Genomic DNA, 19,945 nt, shown 5'->3' on the forward strand with positions numbered 1-19,945 from the left:
TGCAAACTCTGAATGAAGGCCTTGTTGAGTGTTTAATCCATGATTTCTTTTTTAGTGCAAGGTTAAACAAAACTTAAAAGTGTCTTATCTTCCTTCTTTTGGTGCAGTGAACTAGCTGCAGCTTCATGGGAAAGGACACTCCCACTGGCCTTTAAGGTCCTTAGTAACTCTTAACTTGACCTGGACTGAGCTCAGTGTGGACGGCTATGTCTTTAAACTGCAGCTGAACTGGCTGCTGCTTGCACAAAGGATACGCTTTGTACATCTGCGCATCATGAAAAAACAAGTGACATTTGCAGAAAGCCAGACGGTCCACAGGCTCCATCATGATGACGCTTTGCCAAGGTAAAGTAATAATTTAATTCTGCTGTACACCTACAAAAACGGCTCTCTCCTAATTATGTTTTTAACCCATGAGTTTTTGTTATTGTTACTGAGATGACACTTTAAAGTTGCTCTCTCTGTTGCAGGAGTGTTGAGACGAAATCAGGTAAGTGAAAATTCCACACAGACAGTTTTTTTTTTTTTAATGAATGAGGCAGAAATAGACAGAAAACCCCAAAGAATGACTGTGATAGGTCAGCTTTTTATTCAGCATATTGACTCCACTGTATTCTGCCCACAGTATATCTCTGTCTTTCCTTGGGTCAGATTTCAGCTGTACATGCACTATTTCCTTGTTTAATGAACAAGACATGTCTAGTATCCTGTCTGCTTTGAAATCTGAGAGCCAGGTTTGGTATTGGGGACAGTGGTGTGAGGAGATTGGTGGAAAAGAGGGGAAATCCTACACCTACGCCTGACCTGAGTCACGCCCTATTAAGTTACAGATGGAAAGCCCGCTCGTGCTGTTCTTAATTATTCATCAGTGTTATTATTATTATTGATTAAGATCTTTGGTTTGATACTTTCACAAAGCCTGGTTCTGGGGGGGCAGCTGGCCCAACCCCGGCGGGCCCTGCACCCAGCCATCTGGACAGTGGCCTCCAGAGGCAGATCTACTTGTCAGATGAATAGAACAGACTGTGTCATTAAAAGGTGTGATATTTAATTTCAGCAGTCCAGTGGTTGCTAACCAGCCCATTGTCAACTGCTAGACAGCTAGCCCGCTGACTGCAGCTAGTGATAGCAGTCCTTGCTGTCCAAGATGGTGGATTTACAGTCCGTCCATGGGCTGCGAGACCTTCCTGCAGGCAAGCTGGTTAGCAGCCACTGAACTTTCAACTCAAAACACTTACATATCAACTCATAAATGAATAACAGCGCTGTCCAAGCAAACAGTCCATATGAACTAACCAATAAGTGTGACTGGTTGTTACACAAATTGTAAACAGAAGACAGCATTGTGGGTAAAGACAAGTAGCGCGCTGACAAACAACCGTCTGTCAGGTAAAATCTGCAGAAAAACATGAATCACAACGTCCATCTGGTCAGGACTTTCAGAATAAAACCAGAACGGAAGCAGGATGCAGATTGTGAGGAAAAAATGTACTTGTCACTTCAGGGTCACGCACTTTGTGGGAACTTTGAAGATTCAGTTTTACAGTTTTCTGCCCTGAAGATGTTGAGGAAAAGCAATTCTTACACAGTATCTTTGTGTTACCTCACCACTGATCTCATTCAATAAAAATATCACTCTTCAATGATTCAGCAACAACAAAAGCTCAATTCAGTTTATTCAGAATCTCAAGATCACGCTGAGAAACCCTCTTCCCTGACAAGACAATAAGGACCAGTGTTTCGATTCGATTCTATTCATTTCTTTTCCCATGCAAGTGAGTCATCTTCCCAATCAACAGAATCTGTGATAGTGTAAACTGACTTACCTTCAGTACCAGGTAGTTGTTGTTTTTTTTTTTTGTTTCACAATTTATTGTCTTTCCCCTGTTTATAAATGCAGGCTTTTCTCCCTGGCTTTTGAGAATAGTGTTTGAAGCATACTTAGCAAAGGCTACTGTCTCTTTTCTCTCTGGTAAAATCATTAAAAGATGCCGGCACAAACTTCTACAGTGGTGTGAAAATCAACACATCACCGACCGCAAGAACTGAACCACAACTCCAACACCTAACAATGATACAAATCCCTAAAACCATGACTGCGGCCCCGTTCTTGAAGGTAAACCATCATATCATTGTGCTCTGTTTTGCATCTCGAGCTTTTTCCATCACTTTGAAGTCCATTGTGCTACAAGTTTATTTACCTTTGACTTCATGTTAGAAGTTAGCAACTGTAACCCAACACTGTATTAGCCTACGGTTGAAACTAGTGAAAGGATAAAATACAATACAACTCAGTGAAGTGCAGTAATGTAAACACAGTGTGAATATGAGCAGTGAAACCCGACCTCTGTTTGTCCCTCAGCACACAGCCCTCACACCAGCTCAGAAGGAGTACCTGTACACCGTTGCAGCTTCCTGCAGCACTGCGCACGTGCGCAGCGTCATCACCCAGCACTACATGAACGTGCTGCACAGACGTATCCAGGCAGGTGAGGTAAAAAAAAGAGACATGTTTTATTCAAGCTGCATTTGTCCTTTAAAAGACCTCACTGAAGGTTTTGACTTTTGACATGTTTAACATATTTTTGTGGTTTCAGTTCATTATCTCTCTCACAAAAAACTGGCTCAGAACTTTTTTAAAGTTAAAGTTTAAAGTCTTTTCAAATGCATTAAAACAGTTCCATCTTTAATGAGCTTTTCAGCCAGACTCACAACCTCTCCCTGTCCTACAGTGTATAATCTATTGTATCAGCTGGTCGGTTCAGCACCTGTTTGCTGGTGTGTTTGTTTTTCTTTATTTTATCTTAATCTTTATTTGGAACAAATGAACAGTTGTACATGATATGCAGCATGACCGGTTTTTCCCATCACATTCCTTCCCTTGGTGTTTAGAGTCAAGAGAATGAAGAGAAATGAACAAAAATTAAAGAAAAAAACAACTAAATAAACTGTATGTTCCTTCACATACCCATATACATGCATATATGCAGTATACTAGGCATACTGTGTGTATATTTATACCTACTTACACACACACATGTACATACATGTATGTAAAAAGCAATTTGAAGAAAAGAAAATGAAAGCAAAAAGCAAAAAGAGTGAGAGGAGGACAATGATTCTGATATTTTTATTGTAGGGTACAACCGTGACAGAGACGACCTTGTTGTGACCTCGCCTGAGAATGACAGTGAAAAAAGTCAATCGCAAGTTTCTTCCAGGGTAAAACACAAGGGGAAGAGAAATACAAGTGCAAGGCATCCTGGGAAATCCTCTCTCCCAAAAATCCCTAACAGACAAGCCAGGTGGGACACAAGCTATCAAATAATTTTCTTTTCTTTTTTAAACATCTCGAGATTATCAAATGGACATTATTACACAAAATTATAAAATATCTAATGTATAATTGACATTGCAGGCCTTCCAGCACATCAGCATCAAAACACAGGAAGATGAAGAAACGTACAACAACTCCCACTCTGAGAAGAAAAAGTCCAAGAAGTAGGTCAGCAAAAAGTTTTCCTCATCTGAGGAAAAAACTACAACTGGAGGAAAATCCGGGTCTTCCTTTAAAACCACTGCTTCTAATATTGGCCCATTTTGCAGACAAGCTTCTATTTTCATTATATCTGGACAATCTTTTTTAATTGTATCACATGTTTAGGGACTCATCAAATATGATAGATATAATTATTTTATTTGTATGAAATCATTCCTAAGTCATGTGCAGTTGGCGAAATGTTTTTGTTTTTGTCACCAGGAGCCAGGATCAGGCTGGTGGAGGAGGAAGAGGAAGAAGAGGAAGAAGGACTGGACAATTCCCTGAGTGAATGTTTGAGTTCACTTTTTATAGGAGAATGGGATGACGAGGCCTTCGCAGAACTATGAAATTTAAAAAAAATTTAAGACATAGTAACATTTTCAGGGCATCTGCAGCTCGAAAAGGTTTCCTTAAAAAACCTTTAAAGGTATAAAATATCTTAAAATCTTGACTGAATTCTTCTGAACTGGCCTGTAATGACCCTTGTAAAAATGTTTTGGTAAGTGTTGTTTGCACAAACTGGCAGGAAAATCTCATCATGACTGTTCTAGACCTGTGATGTCATGTATAGTTGATGTGATTCCTCAGTGAACTCAATTTAAAAAATACATTTTAAAATAAGTTGAGTTAGTGTAAGATGTCAAGGCAAAGATCACGAGTAACATCTCAGTTTGCAGTGTTGTTAACTTGCAGGAGGTGATTCTGCGCTCTGGTGCCCTCCAGCGTCAGAGGGAGAAAACTTTTTGAAGATTTCATTTCCAGGAAATCACGTGTTCACTTACTGTTTCAAGAATGATCAACAAAGGGATCACATTTCATTGCTTCAATTTGCAAGTGTTCACATCATCAGTATTTTTTGGATGGGCCCAAAAAACACATTTATCAACAGCTTCATTATCAAATAAAAAAACTGCAGCTGTTCCTTTTCACTGTTTATTGGTGGAGTTGATTTTATTTTTATGAAAATAACTGAGAATTAAGATTTTTGAAAATACCTTTGACTGAGAACACATCAGTGGGATGGAAGTTTTTTCCCACCTGTATTTACTATCATTCATGAGACCAAACAGTCAGCACATTGCTGCACTCCATAAATGACCAAGTCCCTTATTATTCTAAGAGTTTCCCTCCTTTACTTTGAACCTCCTGTCCCAGGTCTCCACTGCTCTGCCTCAGCGCTGGTGAGTCACCCTGTCAGTGCCTCAGGAACAAAACCCAGATATTTACATTGCTGTTCAATAACTCAACTGTAGGTTTTCCCAGAGCATCTTTCTTAACCTTACTGTGCCCCAGCAGTTTTGGTTGCATATTGTTACTATAGAAAATGTTATCAGTTGTCAAATTTTGTTAATGCCATTTGACCCAAACTCCAGTTTTGTTTCCCTGTATTTTACCCTGTAGGTAGTTAGTGTTTAGAACACAGCTTTGAGCATAATTAAGTCATCATAGTCTCTTTTTCTGCCACTGTAACTACATTGAAGTACCAGTAAGAACTGGTCAGTATGTCAGTGGTACCCAATTCATACAACAAAATGACACTGTAAATCATGGACTGTATTATAAAGTGTGTTTGCAGCAACTTGTAATTATTGTTGAGGTTAATTTAAGACAAAACAACAGATGGAGTGAAATTAGATTTTTATTGTGGGAAAAAAAATAATGAAACTGAATGAAGCTAAAGGCCTGTTGATTACATGTACATGACATGATGACGGTTAAAATAAAAAAAAATCAAAACAGAAAATGGCACCAAATATTTCTTTTGATAACAAATACAAGTGACATTATTGCATTCTCTACAGTTACTAAATGACGGCTTGGAATCAAGCAAATGCTGATGACGTATAAACAATATAATACACAGGTCTTTTGGAGTTAAGTTACTCAGCAGTTTGTTACAGGATTAACATCGTGGTGACTGCAGGGCACTGCAGACTGTGGTGGAAAGGAATGAAATGATAAACTGAGCCACGTTAACCCAACTCTTCCTCCTCGAGACGTCCCTTAAGATTTCTTGTACTCGATTCTCTCCACCTTCACGTCGTCGCCGATCAGCTGGTAAACGTACGTCACCACCGTGGACGCCTGGATGTCCATTAATACAAAAGAGGGGATGATGTTGCTGTAAGGAGAGAGGACAGATGTGTTACAGGTCAGGCCTTTTCCTGCCCTCGGGTTGTTTGTAATTTATACTCAGTCTGTTCTGTGGTTACACCTGCTGTACTGTAAGTCATACTTGTAATCACTTCCCTCCATCTTCTACTAGTGTTGATTCTTATACCTACAATAAGTTTTGTATATGTACGTTCTACTATTGCTGCTTTTTCTTGTCTTATTATAGTAAATTGAATATTTGGGGTTTTGGACAAAATTGACAAGAAAACTCTGGTTCCATCACATTTGGCTTTGGGGAAATTGAAATGTCATCTATTTCATTAGTGGTTGTAGGCAAGTTTTTACAGTGTAAATCTTGATTTTAAGAAACTTGCAATTTGTGTCTCTGCCCACCATGATTTGCATGTCACTGTATCTGAAGGTGATGCCTTTAAATGAACAGACCATAGAGTCATAGTGATTGCACCAATATTTGCTTACATTCAGCAGCACCTTGTTAAACCGGATTTGATTATGTGTGGAGTTTACTGCAATTTATTGATGTTCATCTTCATCATTGATACCAGGTTCTGTGCACTTGTACATTTCTCATACAAAGTAAATAATCCCACTGCAGCTCACATGGTCTGAAGTCTGATTTGCTCTGCTCACATCTTATGTTTTCCTGCATTTTTCTTGTTTTGCCATGATTCACACAAAATTCAATGAAAAATCAAAAGGAAAATTGAATCAAAATATGTCAATGACAAGTGAAAAACATAAGAAGAAAAGTAAAATGTGAGATATTTCATTTCTGCTGATGTGTGTTTTTGATATCCTGATAAGTAATGTTAGTGTAAGAGATATGATGTAAATATATGAGGTAAGATATGAGTTCCATCCTAGAATAGAAATGAGAAGTTATCTAAAATAACCCTGTCATCTAAAATAACCACCAGGAACAAAGAGTCTGCAGTGTGAACACGGCCTTCGTGGTGACAGCAGCACATGTTGGGCTTTGTCAGTGTAACTGGCTCTCCTACCTTTCCAGTGCGCTGTAGGCTCCTGTGGCAGAACCAGGGTTGATGTAGAACTTGTTTTCATTCTCAAATGCCTCAAACTTGTGCGTGTGCCCGGAGATGAGGATGTCGACGTCCAGCTGTCTCTGGAGCAGCGCCAGGCTGGCCATGTCGCCCCAGGGGATCACCTGGTGGCCGTGGATGAGACCGATCTTAAACTGGCCGACTGTCACCACCTTCTGCTCCGGGTAGTTCAGGTTCTGAGAGGGAGCGAGAGGGGACACACGTTGGGGCAAAAACACAAGCACAACAACGGTTATTCACAATACACCTGCTCTTAATGACCTACAACTGAACACTGTGATGTGCAAAATAGAACTGAAATGATCAATTAGCCGATAAACAGATCAGATTTTGCACAGCTGATCGATCAATAATCAAAATAATGGTTAGCTGCAGCTCCTGTGCACAGGTTTAACTTGACTCAGCAAACAGTGAAATGAGGTGTGGTTCAAATAATTCAAGAATTCAATTAGCGAGGAGAGAGCAATTCCAATTTCATTACATAATTAGTCTTTAGTACTGACAAGAGATCCATTTCCTTCCTCCTTGTAATTAAATATTCAGCCACATAAATTATGGCTTTTTAGCATAGTTGCCCCCCCCCCACGCACACCCCCTCCCTTTTATTTTTTATTTTTGGCATGTCTCCTGCTGACTTCAAAGATTTTCCAGACTGACATGTGTATACTTAGCTACTGAAATATTCATTTTGCACCCACACTGTCTGCCCAGTTCATGGTGATGATTGATGCTTGCCCATCAGTGCCTCCTCTGCATTTAATTATTGTTTAAGGAACAGAATTCATCTTTATACCTAAGCCTCATTAAGGAAACATAAACACCTCCTAAGACCTTTTTAAAAAAAAAACTTAATATAAGAATTTTTGAGGATACTGTGCATGTTGTCAACAAACATATTCAGACCTCATCAAAGTCTCCTCGGACTATGTGGACGTCTCCAGCGAGGGTTTTCAGGTAGTCATAACTCTCCTTGGTGCAGAGGTTCCCTGTGCAGAGAATGTGCTGGATCTTCCCCGGGACCAACAGCTTCTTGAACTTGGCTGGCAGGGTGTTGCACCGGTGGGGGATGTGCAGGTCACCTAACACCAGGACCAACTGATAGCATCACACACACACACACACACACACACACACACACACACACACACACACACATACAAACACACACAAACACACACACTCAGGTTAGTTACCAACCGATGAGCCCTGGGAGAGCTCAGACTGTATGTTGTGGCATCTGAACATTGAAAGAGGAAGGAGGCCGAGGACAGAGCCCTGCAGGACGCCGCTGGACATTTCTGCAGCAAAGGGTTGTGCACACAGACTCCACCAGAACCACTGTACTCCTCTGTTAGTTACTGTTAATTTCTCTTCCATCTTCTTTAAAACAATCCAAAGAATGTCCAGTTTTATCATATTGCACCCAAACAAAAACATACTCCAGATTCGTTTAGTACAGTGGATAAAACAGGCTTAATTCATAAAGCTTAAACTTGTAAATAAGCAATGTTTGTAAGTAAAAAGCTATATTGATTGTCTGAATTCAAACTGGGTGGTGACTGTTACTTCTTATTTATTCTGAAAACAGGCCGTAGTGTACAAATATGGAGTGAAATAGCACAGTAGGATTTCAGACACTCAATAACAGATATAGGACATACGGACACAAAGAGTCAAAAAGAATCAAACACCAACAAACCTGATGGTCTCAACCCATAAATAACCTTGCAACTCCAGTGACGCTGTAAATATTAGTTGAAGTGCTATGTTACTACTCTGGCGAGTAACAAACAACATTTCAAGGTCCCATCGAACACCAAATATCAGATTAGTTGAAAAACTGGTGCATTTTTCACACAAACCAGGAACTGAGTGAGGGACCAAAGTTAAATGTGTGCGATTATAGGAATATTATTTTGTCAGTTCAGACACATGCATTGTCAAAACACTGCTGAGATATAAAAAATTTTTCTAGCAAATTAAATCCTAATTGGCTCTACTCTCACCCAAGAATTGCAAAAATTATTATTCTTAAAGCATCCGAATTGGAAAACTTTCACTCAAGAGGTTTGATTTTAAGTAACAGGGTAAAATAATAATTTTGATTTGTAAAACATCTTGGGGAATATTAATTCTACCCTACCTGGATCACGAGTTTATTAACAAGCTCTTGAAAACTAATATAGAGCTTTAAGTTAAGTGCTGTCTTCAATCTGTATTTATTTGGCTAAACGAGTTACTGGTAAGTTTTCCTCTAGGACAACAGTCGAAAACAAGTGTCATTGAAGCATCACAGCCTGCTGGGCACCAGATCACTGCACCACAGCTGCTGGTTTTAGCGGCGGCTGGTTGTGCTGTGAGATGCAGACACAGCAGATCTCCACAGCTGTGCAATCCCAATCCCATGTTAGTGTGCCAGGCAGAGGAGCGAGCAGAAAACAGGGATCCAACACAGAGCAGAGGGCACTTACCCGGTGACCAGCCTGGTTGATTGGAGACACGCAAGAAAGGGGGAGGTGGGGGAGGAGGGGAAAGGGAGTGGGTGAGATAGGGAGGAAGGCAAGATGTGTGTGGAGAGAATGACACGAGGCATGATCAAAGATTGGGGGAAAAAATACAAAAAGAAAAACAAAAGACAAGAAAGGGTTGGGACAAGAGGGGAAAACTGAAATTAGAAATTAAAAAGTGAATGGATTAAGTAGATAGATATTAATCATTCAAAAACAAATAAGAAAAGTTAAACAACAATGTGGTTGAATTGACTGTTAATGATGGATGGTTAGTGATAATGATAAAGCAAAAAATACTGTAGTCACCTGACTGTGAGCAAATGCAAAATCATGTGGTGAAGCAAATAATAGTGCCGACTGGAATTTAGTAACAATCAACCAATTATGCAGATTTAAACGTGTTTGTGCAAATTGAAGGTGAAACGATTAGTCAATTGGCAGAAAATCTATCAGCAACTATTTTGGTAATGGATTAGAAAGATAAAATACCAAAAACTGTGCTGTTCCTGCTCTTCCATTGTAAGGATTTTCTGTTTTTCTCTGTTTATAAAATTGCAAACTGAATATTCTGGAGGTTTGGACTGTTGAGACAAAAAAATGATATGTGAAGATGTCCTCTTGGAGTGTGGGAAACTCTGTTAAGCATGTCATGAATCAAACAACTAATCTTCTAATGGAGAAAGGCACTGGCCGATTCATCGATCATGAATATAATGTTTAATTGCAGCCCTGTTCCAAACTACTTTCCAACATATTGAAACAATCAGATGGGAAACAGAGAATGAATGAATAACTGAATGAATAGTGCGCAGCTGTGGCCCTAATGTATATTTATATTAACCTAACTAATTGTAATCATTCAGAAAGAATTTAATGTCCAGTTCTGATTAAATATTGAGTGATAAACATCATTATTGCTGCAAAGGGAGGGTGCCTCATAAGACAGAGTAGCTGTTAGCCTGTTAGCCGTGAAAGCTAACTGGTTGGGGAACAGGAAAAAGTTAAAAATATGTCGTGATATCAATAAAACAGAAAACACGGATAGCTGATGAACGAACTTGACAGACTGGGAGAACACGGTGAGAAATGGAAAGAGAGACTTGCAGCTTGTTTAACTGAATTTTGAGGACTAAAACTGCTCAGCTGTCATGTGACCGTTGATCCATCTCGGAATGGAGCTTCACTAAAAAACAAAACCCTGATATTTAGACTGAATGGACGCGCTAAAAACCGCGACGTCACTCTCTTCGCGTCCACAACTAGTCTAGGAAAACCCCTCGCAAGCCAAATGCTCGAAACGCGGGGTGTAAATGTGATCAATCGTGGCCTTTTCGCCATTTCATACTCACCATCTTCTATTTTGCTGTTTCTGCGAGACAAGTTGAGGAAGCGCCTACGCACGTACAGCGTCACGCCGTAAGCCAATCAGAACAGAGGATGTCACAGGGTGAGTCAAGTTAGATATAATACTTCCTGTGCCCTTTCAAAGTAAAGAATGTAAAACTTCACGTCGGTGGTTACAGCATAAATAAACACTTGTAATCAATGGATGGATTGCTAAAGGGGCCCAGGGGCCCAAAGTCTCAGAGGGCCGGTCTTGATGTCATGCCCCTGTAAAGGAGGAGTGGTGGTGGTTGAGGAGGTGGGAGGGTTACATGTCTATGCCTTTGGGGCCGTTTGTCTCATTATCGGTCCAAGATTAGATTACACGTCGGACATTTATTGTATTACTATGAAAGAGCTCGCAAACTGGCTCATAAAACCCCCAGATTTAGTATCGTAAAGGAATCGTGAACCACATAAACCCTGTACGACGAAAGCGGACCTTTAATCTGAAGTGAACGGTACCACCGGAAGGGGCTGACCGTTTTCTAGACGTGAGCTTGATATCGCTAGTAAAAGCGCCGTGAGTAACAGTTCTTCGCAGAACATTCGAGAGGTAAGGTGCGAAATTAAATCATCTCTTTTCCCTCGGCCTGGCTTGGCGTTGATTTCACACCGATGTTCGTGTTTCCATCGAGAAACTGTAGCTAGCTAAGCGAATGTTAAAGATAACTACTTAATCACATTACCTTCACCGGAACGCGTCGAATACACTCGGCTATTAACTGGCTTCGCGATAGCATCTGGGTTCGGACTATTTCCTGGAGTTGTAACGTTGTGCGATTTTATAACGGGCAGCACTAACGGTGAAGCTGTATATAGACGTACCGTTTTGTGGTATCGCCACGAGTATATTTAAAAGTAACATGTCAGATTCCTTTTTTTCGGGGAAATCTGACGTTGAAACACGTGTAATGTGCACTTTAGCCAGTTAGCTTCGCATTTAGCCACGGTACATTTAAGGTGCGTTATCTAACGGGACATCTGAGGATCGTTTAGTTTACTTTCGTTAAAATTACAATCATGGGAACGATAAACGGCTGTCGCACCCGGTGATGCTAACGTTAGCGTTTTAGTCCAGTACTTTGTGTGGGATAACAATACGCTTCTCCTCCCAAAAGGTCCCCCCGAAAACCCCGAGGACGTTCTAGAAACCCTCCCTCTGTCTCCGAGCCTGGCACCTGCACCGTTTGGACGCTTTCGGGTGTTTAACTGTGCATCTTCGGGAGCCACAAAACCATTAAGAACCCCTGCTGCAGTCAATACAACACCAGCACCAGCCATCCACCACCGTTCACTGCGGCTCTTGGACGATCAGCGTTGTGTTTATGTCTTTGTTTTGCGAAAACGGTAAGTTTTAGGCACGGTTTATGGCCTGTCTTTAAACGTTTGGTGAGGCGTGTGGTGTTTCGATGTGTTTTTCTCTGTGTTTATTGTGCAATATGTCATGTTTTCTGTGCCACTGTATCAAAATGGCGTCTCCCATCCCCGTCACTCGTGTGCAGTGACTGTATGACGCACTATGCACCAAGCATCCAGCTAAGCTAACTAGCCTCCCCCTGAAATAGTCTCGACCTCTGCCCTTCTGATTCACCTCAGCCCTGGACTCTGCGGTGCCACCGAGGAGCCAGTTGTGAATCATTTCATGTGGAATCGCCCTGACATCCTACAGACTGGGCAGTTAGTATTAAAGCCGTCAGCAGAGAGAGAGAGAGAGGGAGTGAGGGGGGAGTTTGGCAGCTGCTAGGCCTCCTGTTTGTGACCTATTAAAAAGAACAGGCCTTATGTGACTAAAGCCAGAGGCCCTCATGTAAGACAAAAGGCTTTTTTTTGTATGTATATGGTCACAAAAGCTATGGAAAGCATCCAGTTTTGTGGCTGGGGTTTTATTTTTCCTCTTTGGACTGATCTGCTGAGCTTGCTTGCTTGCTGTTGGATCACATGGATATTTGCTGGATTTGCAGTATTTTGTGCGGAGGCTATGAAAAGGTAGCCTTTTCATATTTGTAATCAGTCTGGTAATGCAGGAATGTGTGTTCCGACTTGTTCCAGTTGAGAAATATTTGTATAAAGGACCCCAGCCTTCTGAGAGTCCCTGAATCCTCTTTCCTCTGTCATAACTCGGCCTTATCTAACTGAACCGTGTCAGTCTGTCAAGAATCAGTTTTATTCTATTCTTGTGGATTGTGAGCTGTCAAACATACAGACCACTTTCATTACATAATAAATGATGTAATCAGTGCTGCAACCACATTGCTATGATTAGTGTGCCAATTTAAAAGGGTATTAACTGTCAAACAGCAGCAAAATCTTTGACACTCTCACTCTGAGCTTTGACTGATGAACAGTCTATAACACAGTATTTAGATGGTTAAGTAAATGTTTGCAATTTTTAATCAGACTTAACAAGTGTTGACTGTATATCTACCACCTGGGAAATATCACTTTGCATTTAGTCTAAGGTTCACAATTAGGCCCACAACTAAAGATACATTTCATTACTGATGTAATCTCAGTCCATTATTTGTTATTAATGGCTGGGTCTATAAAATAATATAGTAGTAATTCAGTTTACTGATATAGAGCAGAGAAAAGCAACAAATCCTCACATTGCAGGAGCAAAAATCTGAATATTTGGTGGGACCAACACTTTGAGTTGTAATCTTTTAACATAAACAGCTTAGAACACATATGAAGTTACTTTACTTTATTTAATTTTCCTTATTAAATATTGATTGTTTCTTGTCCCTCTCCTCTTTCAGAGCTGTTGCGCAGCCGTTGGAACCTGTGTGGTGGAAATCTAGCCTTCAAGCAAGGAGCTTGCGGCCACAGCGGCACAACGTTTTTCATGTCAGAGACCGAGCACGCTTGCAGTCGTTTATGTCATCCCCTCTTTTCCAGACAGAAGATCCCGAAAAATCCCCAACCAAGATCCTTTTATCTTACTGATAGTGCTAACATCCAGCCAAAATGTCTGTCAACGTCAACCGCAGCGTGTCAGACCAGTTCTATCGCTACAAGATGCCCCGTCTGATTGCCAAGGTAACAGGTTGCTTGTATTTATTTTAGAACGTATATATGGAGACTTGGTTTCTGTAGTTGAAACTGTCATTCCCCTAACATTTTGTTTTTTATCTTTCATTCAGGTTGAAGGCAAAGGGAATGGAATCAAGACAGTTATTGTCAACATGGTTGATGTTGCAAAGGCACTGAACAGGCCTCCAACATGTAAGTTAAACCCTGTAGTATCATCTTCTGTTTCTCTTACCCCACCCCGTGGCTGGTGTTTAACCAGAATCTGTGGAAAAGCCCTTTTTTACAGCAGATCAACTAAAAAAGTAGAAGATCTGCCTTTCAGCTCAGACTCCTTCTGTTTCTGTTTTTAAAGCTTTATTTGCATTTTTTTTGTTTGTTTGTTTTTTTCCTAAATTTGTCTGATCTGTGATGTCATTTCTGCTCTCCTTCAGACCCGACCAAGTTTTTTGGTTGTGAACTCGGTGCTCAGACCCAGTTTGATACCAAAAACGACCGTTACATCGTCAATGGATCCCACGAGGCGAACAAGTTGCAGGACATGCTTGATGGGTTCATCAGAAAATTTGTGCTGTGTACCGAGTGTGACAACCCTGAAACTGATCTGGTAAATGTCTCGCAACATCTGTCACGCAAGTCTGGGAGATTAAAGTCTTGGAATAGTGCTTGGGTGTTTTATTGTAATTTCACATGTTAATGGACCTGAAAGGATTTGACCCTTGAAGCCATTTTTTAAAATCTAATGAGATTGTATTTGTCCTTCTTGCAGCATGTCAATCCCAAGAAACAAACCATCGGCACTTCCTGTAAGGCCTGTGGATACCGCGGCATGCTAGACACCAGACACAAACTCTGCACGTTCATCCTCAAAAACCCACCAGGTGAGATTTTATCCGTACTTGTAATTAAACTTTGGCACCAACGTGAGCAGTTTTCGTGGTGCAGTTCACATTGGCAATGAAACCCTGGCACTTAGTCATCAGTAAAACTTAAGATTGCTTTGAAAATTATGATTATTATCTTTCTCCAACAACAGAGAGCAATGAGAGTGGATCCGCATCTGTAAAGAAAGAGAAGGAGAAGAAGAACCGCAAGAAGGACAAGGAGAACGGCTCTGGCAGTGGAGAGGCCGGGAACCATGACAACTTTAACGCTCCTGAGGCAGTGGTGGGTCATCTTAGGCTTCCAGGTTTCTTACTGGGCTGTTTGACCCGTCACGACGAGTAGTGAGGAGTTCTTCCACCTCAATAATAGTGATGGGTCACTTTACACACACTCCTAACTGCAGGGTTTAAAAATATGTCGCCATATGGTTTCTCAGACACTGTGGTCAGAGTTCAATGACCTAGTTGAGAGTCGATGTTTGTTTTAGTCGTGGGTACACAAACAGAATTGACTGTCAGTGTTGCACAGTCCACTGCCACTTTTATATTCCACTCTGAATCCAGTGACGTTTCATAAAATAAATGCTAGTTGGTTCTCATCACAAAATTATGGTTGCTATTAATTTGACCTTATTCCCTTAAAACTTATTTGCCCTGCATGCTGGGAAATTTTGGTAGATTCACGTGATGATAAGCTTCTGCAGCCACAGAAACCATGTTAACAGGTGAGGACCAGAGTAGAGAAACTTTTAGATTCTTAACATCACTGCAGTGATGGTAGTTTAGCTATATTAATGGTTCGCCTTTTTAAAATGTTTTTTTTCTAGTTTATATTTAGCTGTACTAGCTCTTTGTATCTCAGTTTCTGGTAGCTCCTCTGAAAAAACAAAACAATGGATTTTAACAGATACAGAGATGCAGCTGGAAAATACTAACGTGAGTAATATGTATGTCTGAACATATATAGGACAGTTTGCTTTAACAAATTACCTTAATGTGGCCTCTACTTGGAGGTATGAATATGTACAGAGGCAAGAAAAAGTGAGGCCTTTTGGTACTACCTTCATTTATGAATAAACTTGTCTTAAATATGATCAGATCATCCAAGTTACAATTATGAACAAACACAATCTGTTTGAACTAATAGCACACAAATCATTGTATTGTTTTTGTCCATAGACATTCATTCAGACATTCACAGGATGATGACATTAAACACCTGACTTTAAACAAAAGAAAATCCACCGGTTGTGGTCCAGTCAGAGCCCAGACCTTAACCCAGTAGAGATGCTGTGGAATGACCTGAAGAGAGCTGCTCACACCACACCACACATCCTGGGAATATGCCTGAGCTGAAGCAGCTCTGTAGGAAGAACTGTTCAAACTTCTCCTCCTGAACATTGCAGGTTTTATCAGCTGCTACTGGAAGAGCTGGTTCGAGGTCATTGGTGCCAAGGGAAGTCGGACGAGTTAGGGACACTGTGTGTCTACGTTTATGACTTGGATGACGATCAGATCACATTTTATGATAAATCAATACAGAACATACTTTTTCTTGCCACTCCATTAGTGATTTTAAAGCCCATGCTGATGTATCAACAAGGTGAATTGTATTCTTTTAAATGGACTTGAAAGTGCTCTTGAACACAAATTGAATTAGTCTGGCAGTCCTCACATCCGGAGATCATTCTGAGTTTACGTGTCCTCAAAGCAGAGCAGGTTCTCTCAGCTGAAGTCACAAGGGTTCACTCCAGTCCAAACTGCCAGCAGTTGTCTGTCTGCCAGTTTATTTTTGACAGAATTACTGATACATTTCCTTTTTTCATTCATAATTCTTGATCACTGTAAATCTGTTCTTTAGCATTTATTGTTTGTGAAATCCCTCAGTAGGGATGTTGTTTCTGCCCCCACCCCTCATTTTCTCTGACCTGTCTGTGTCCGATCATCAGGATGGAGATGACGATGATGAGGACTGGGCAGAGGAGACCACAGAGGAGGCTCAGAGGCGGCGAATGGAGGAGATCAGTGATCACGCCAAGAACCTGACGCTCAGCGAGGACCTGGAGAAACCTCTGGAGGAGAGGGTCAACCTGTTCTACAACTTTGTGAAAGTAAGAATCCCTGACTGCTGATTCATAATTTGACTTATTTACTTCATCCATTTTTCCTTCTTCTCCATCTGCTGATAATTATGTTTGCGACATGACCACCGAGTTTTAGTTCATCTGACGACCACTGAAGAGAAGATTGCAGTGTTTTCATCTAGATTCATTTATCAGTGATCATACTGATTGGTTCAGTCCTTGTGTATGTAAAGTGACAAATCTCCTTTTACATGTTCCAAGAGCCAAAAGTGATGTTTTAACTGGGCAACAAAAATCCAGATATTTTTATTTAACAAGTGATAGTCGAAGCTTTTAGCACGAATTAAACATATGGACAAGATATAAAAATAAAACTTAAAAAAAGTATAGTAAGTAAAAGTATATAATAAAAATAAAACATGGAGACACTTGACACTTAAATATTAAATGTTTTCTTCTTTCCTGTTGTGATGTATCCCCCATGTTTAATTATTTATATTTAATAATATGCTTGTAAAATGTGAGTGGGGATGGGAGGAAGAGTGTAAATGTTTTGTTTATCTAAAATGGACAAAACCCAATAAAAATCTGTTTTCTACTCTCCTCTACCAGCAAAAGAAGGAGAGTGGAACCATCGACGGGGCTGAAAAGGAGATCTTGGCGGAGGCTGAGCGTCTGGATGTGAAGGCCATGGGCCCCCTCATCCTCAGCGAGCTGCTCTTCAACGAGAACATTCGTGACCAGATCAAGAAGTACAAACGCCACTTCCTGAGAGTACGTTGAATGATGCGTGGCTGTTTTTGTTTGTTTTTTTTTTTATCTGTCTGTTCTTGGGCCCAAGTGAAATGAAAACCCAAACTTCAGAGAAGATGATTTTTATTCTCTACATTTCTGTAGATCAAATGTAACATTTCATTTCACACTTAATTAATTCACCCCTCATGACAGAGTGAGAGTAAATGTTGGATTTTCCTCTCTGACTGCTTTGATTTAATTTCCCTGAAGTTCTGCCACAACAACAAGAAGGCCCAGAAGTATCTGTTGGGAGGCTTCGAGTGTGTCGTGAAGCTGCATCAGGTGCAGCTGCTGCCACGAGTTCCCATCATCCTCAAAGACCTGTACGATGCTGACCTGCTGGAGGAGGACGTCATATTCGCCTGGGCAGAGAAGGTGGGAATAAAATGAAAGCTTCACATGCTGAACAGTGATATAATATTTTGGCCAGTAAAAAATGCTGTTTTGGTGACGGCATTAATATGTGCAGAATAAAAATAAAACTCATAAATATTTACCCTTGTATTACTTAAAGTGACATAACTAAAAATATCCCACTGTGAATTCAGCATATCAAATATTCCCATACGCTTTGAAATTGTCTGTAAATTTAATTTCTAATTGATCTGTTTTTGTATAAACAATGGACATTAGACTAATTGTACTCTGACTATAATAAAGTAGCCAAGCTTTTGATAGAAAGCATGAAAAGTGCAGGAGATGAAATAAGTCTTTCAATCGCAGCCAATAATAATGTGGATTAAATCTGTCACACCTGGGCAGTACAACACTAACTTGGAGTATCATTGTGTTTAATCTGAGCTGTAACTAGCCTGAATGACCGACTGATTGTTTTCCACCACCAGGTTTCTAAGAAGTACGTCTCCAAGGAACTTGCCAAAGAGATCCACGCCAAGGCTGCTCCTTTTGTCAAATGGCTGAAGGAGGCAGAGGAGGAGAGCGAGGGCAGCGAAGAGGAGGAGGAAGATGATGAGAACGTAGAGGTAATGGATGTAGATGACTTTAAGGTAGTTTTACAGGGTTACAGTGTATCTGAACTGGCTGTTGTAAGGTTGCACCACTGTCTTCCTCTGTAGAGCTGAGCTGATTCCGTGTGTAACGAGCTGCTTGTTTTTAACGCTCTCCTCAGGTGGTGTACTCGTCCTCTGCCCGCGAGCTCAAAGTGGAGACTGTGAAACCAGACACGCCTGAAAAAGAAGAGGACGACATTGACATTGATGCGATCTGAGAGACTCGGATGATGATGATGCTTTTCTTGTGTTGTGGCTTTGACTCACGATGCCCTGTACGACCTTAATGCCTGGCCTTTCCCTCCTTTACTACCTGCTCCCACCACCCTCATTCTTCTTCCCACCCCAGTCCCGCAGCCCTCCTCTGCTTTGTGGCATGACTTAACATAGCGCTTTACTTGCTGCACATTAACTCTGTAATATTGAGATCTATTCAGTTGATGAAATGAAGTCGCTTTGGGAGTTTTAATCATGGGTGTTTTGGGGATCGTTTTGACTGCACATTATTATTATTATTATTTTTTTTTTTGGTCCCTGTATTTTCCAGTCAATAAAGAATGAATGTTTTGCTATCCACCACATATCCCTTCCTTTGCGGTGGTCATTGTTCTTTCCTTTCTGAGAGGTTGTTGGAAATGACATATGGCTTGGCTCATGTGCAGACAGAAAATCTGAAAATCCAAATTCCAGCTGAAATTGCTAATGTACTAGTTCTAGCTTCTCAAATGTGAATATTTGCTGGTTTTCCTAGTCTTCTATAATATTAAACTGAATATATTTGAGTTTTGGTGTGTTTGTTGGATGTAAGCAAGTTTAATATGGCAACTATGACAAATTATTGTAGGCTTTTTTGTAAATTTATTTTAGACTACTGTAGGGAATAATTCATTTCAGCTTTGTGCTAAATATGTTTTTAATTTGCCTTGAATGCAGGAAGACATAATCCACAATAATCTTGTGTGAGAGCCATCTCTTTTACATCATTCACCTCAAAATATTATTGACAGGTTTTTTTTTAACGAGTTATATTTAAGATAAAACTTTAGAAATAGTTTTATGGTTTATTTTCATACCCGTTCACTGTTAGTCCACAGGGAAAAATGACTACAGCAATCTTATATAATTATGTGAGGCAAAATAAAGGGAAAAGTATTTCATAAATATACATGAACACACATAAAAGGACAAAAAGCTACAATGCTAGTTTGTAAATGTCAAAAAATGAAAAATCTTTTCATGTAAAGTTTTATTGGAAGAATCAAAGGAGGGTTATTATCTTGTGATCCCGCGTTTCCTTCCCTTAATATCTGAATTCGTGCATGTACAGGAAAAAAAAAAAAGTTTTCCTTTGAAGCCCAATAAATTCCCATAGAGACGTTTCCTCCTGAACGGTGACAGTCCCCTCTGTACTTTTTGGTCCAATGGGACTGAGGTCAGCCGGTTTCCTCACTTCCTCCACCCGTTCAGCTGGACCCACTGATGCTGCTTTCGAGTGCTGTCGGAAATAT

General features: G+C 40.4%; 3 protein-coding genes across 6 annotated transcripts; 2 read left to right on the plus strand and 1 right to left on the minus strand.

Moving 5' to 3' along the window:
* On the plus strand, positions 1-4,402 carry LOC139632612 (protein FAM216A). Of its 2 annotated transcripts, none has more exons than XM_071497657.1 (7): positions 1-345; positions 471-490; positions 1,989-2,116; positions 2,363-2,489; positions 3,140-3,305; positions 3,419-3,505; positions 3,761-4,402. In XM_071497657.1, the coding sequence occupies exons 1-7, from the start codon at positions 275-277 to the stop codon at positions 3,828-3,830; spliced, it is 669 nt and encodes a 222-aa protein (XP_071353758.1). In that variant the 5' UTR covers positions 1-274; the 3' UTR covers positions 3,831-4,402. The 2 variants fall into 2 exon arrangements, with proteins under 2 accessions (XP_071353758.1, XP_071353757.1); XM_071497656.1 differs by having other exon boundaries at positions 3,419-3,501.
* A 760-nt stretch (positions 4,403-5,162) lies between these two features.
* Positions 5,163-10,711, minus strand: vps29 (VPS29 retromer complex component). Its single transcript, XM_071497659.1, has 4 exons — positions 10,598-10,711; positions 7,642-7,833; positions 6,679-6,914; positions 5,163-5,663 (listed from the first exon to the last, which is right to left on the minus strand). Exons 1-4 carry the CDS (start codon positions 10,598-10,600, stop codon positions 5,546-5,548), a joined length of 549 nt encoding a protein of 182 aa, XP_071353760.1. The 5' UTR covers positions 10,601-10,711; the 3' UTR covers positions 5,163-5,545.
* Positions 10,712-11,091: 380 nt separating this feature from the next.
* Positions 11,092-19,219, plus strand: eif5 (eukaryotic translation initiation factor 5). Of its 3 annotated transcripts, none has more exons than XM_071497633.1 (12): positions 11,092-11,187; positions 11,753-11,981; positions 13,394-13,673; positions 13,778-13,859; positions 14,099-14,271; positions 14,434-14,545; positions 14,701-14,831; positions 16,498-16,659; positions 17,245-17,406; positions 17,638-17,802; positions 18,273-18,410; positions 18,557-19,219. In XM_071497633.1, exons 3-12 carry the CDS (start codon positions 13,602-13,604, stop codon positions 18,653-18,655), a joined length of 1,296 nt encoding a protein of 431 aa, XP_071353734.1. In that variant the 5' UTR covers positions 11,092-11,187; positions 11,753-11,981; positions 13,394-13,601; the 3' UTR covers positions 18,656-19,219. The 3 variants fall into 3 exon arrangements, with proteins under 3 accessions (XP_071353734.1, XP_071353735.1, XP_071353736.1); XM_071497634.1 differs by having other exon boundaries at positions 11,135-11,192; XM_071497635.1 differs by lacking the exon at positions 11,092-11,187 and adding an exon at positions 11,249-11,594.
* Positions 19,220-19,945: the final 726 nt, after the last annotated feature.

Source organism: Trachinotus anak, unplaced genomic scaffold, assembly GCF_046630095.1.
Source record: "Trachinotus anak isolate AG129_WGS33_773 ecotype Australia unplaced genomic scaffold, CSIRO_AGI_Tana_v1 ptg000015l, whole genome shotgun sequence".
In the NCBI taxonomy this organism is placed as follows: Eukaryota; Metazoa; Chordata; class Actinopteri; order Carangiformes; family Carangidae; genus Trachinotus; species Trachinotus anak.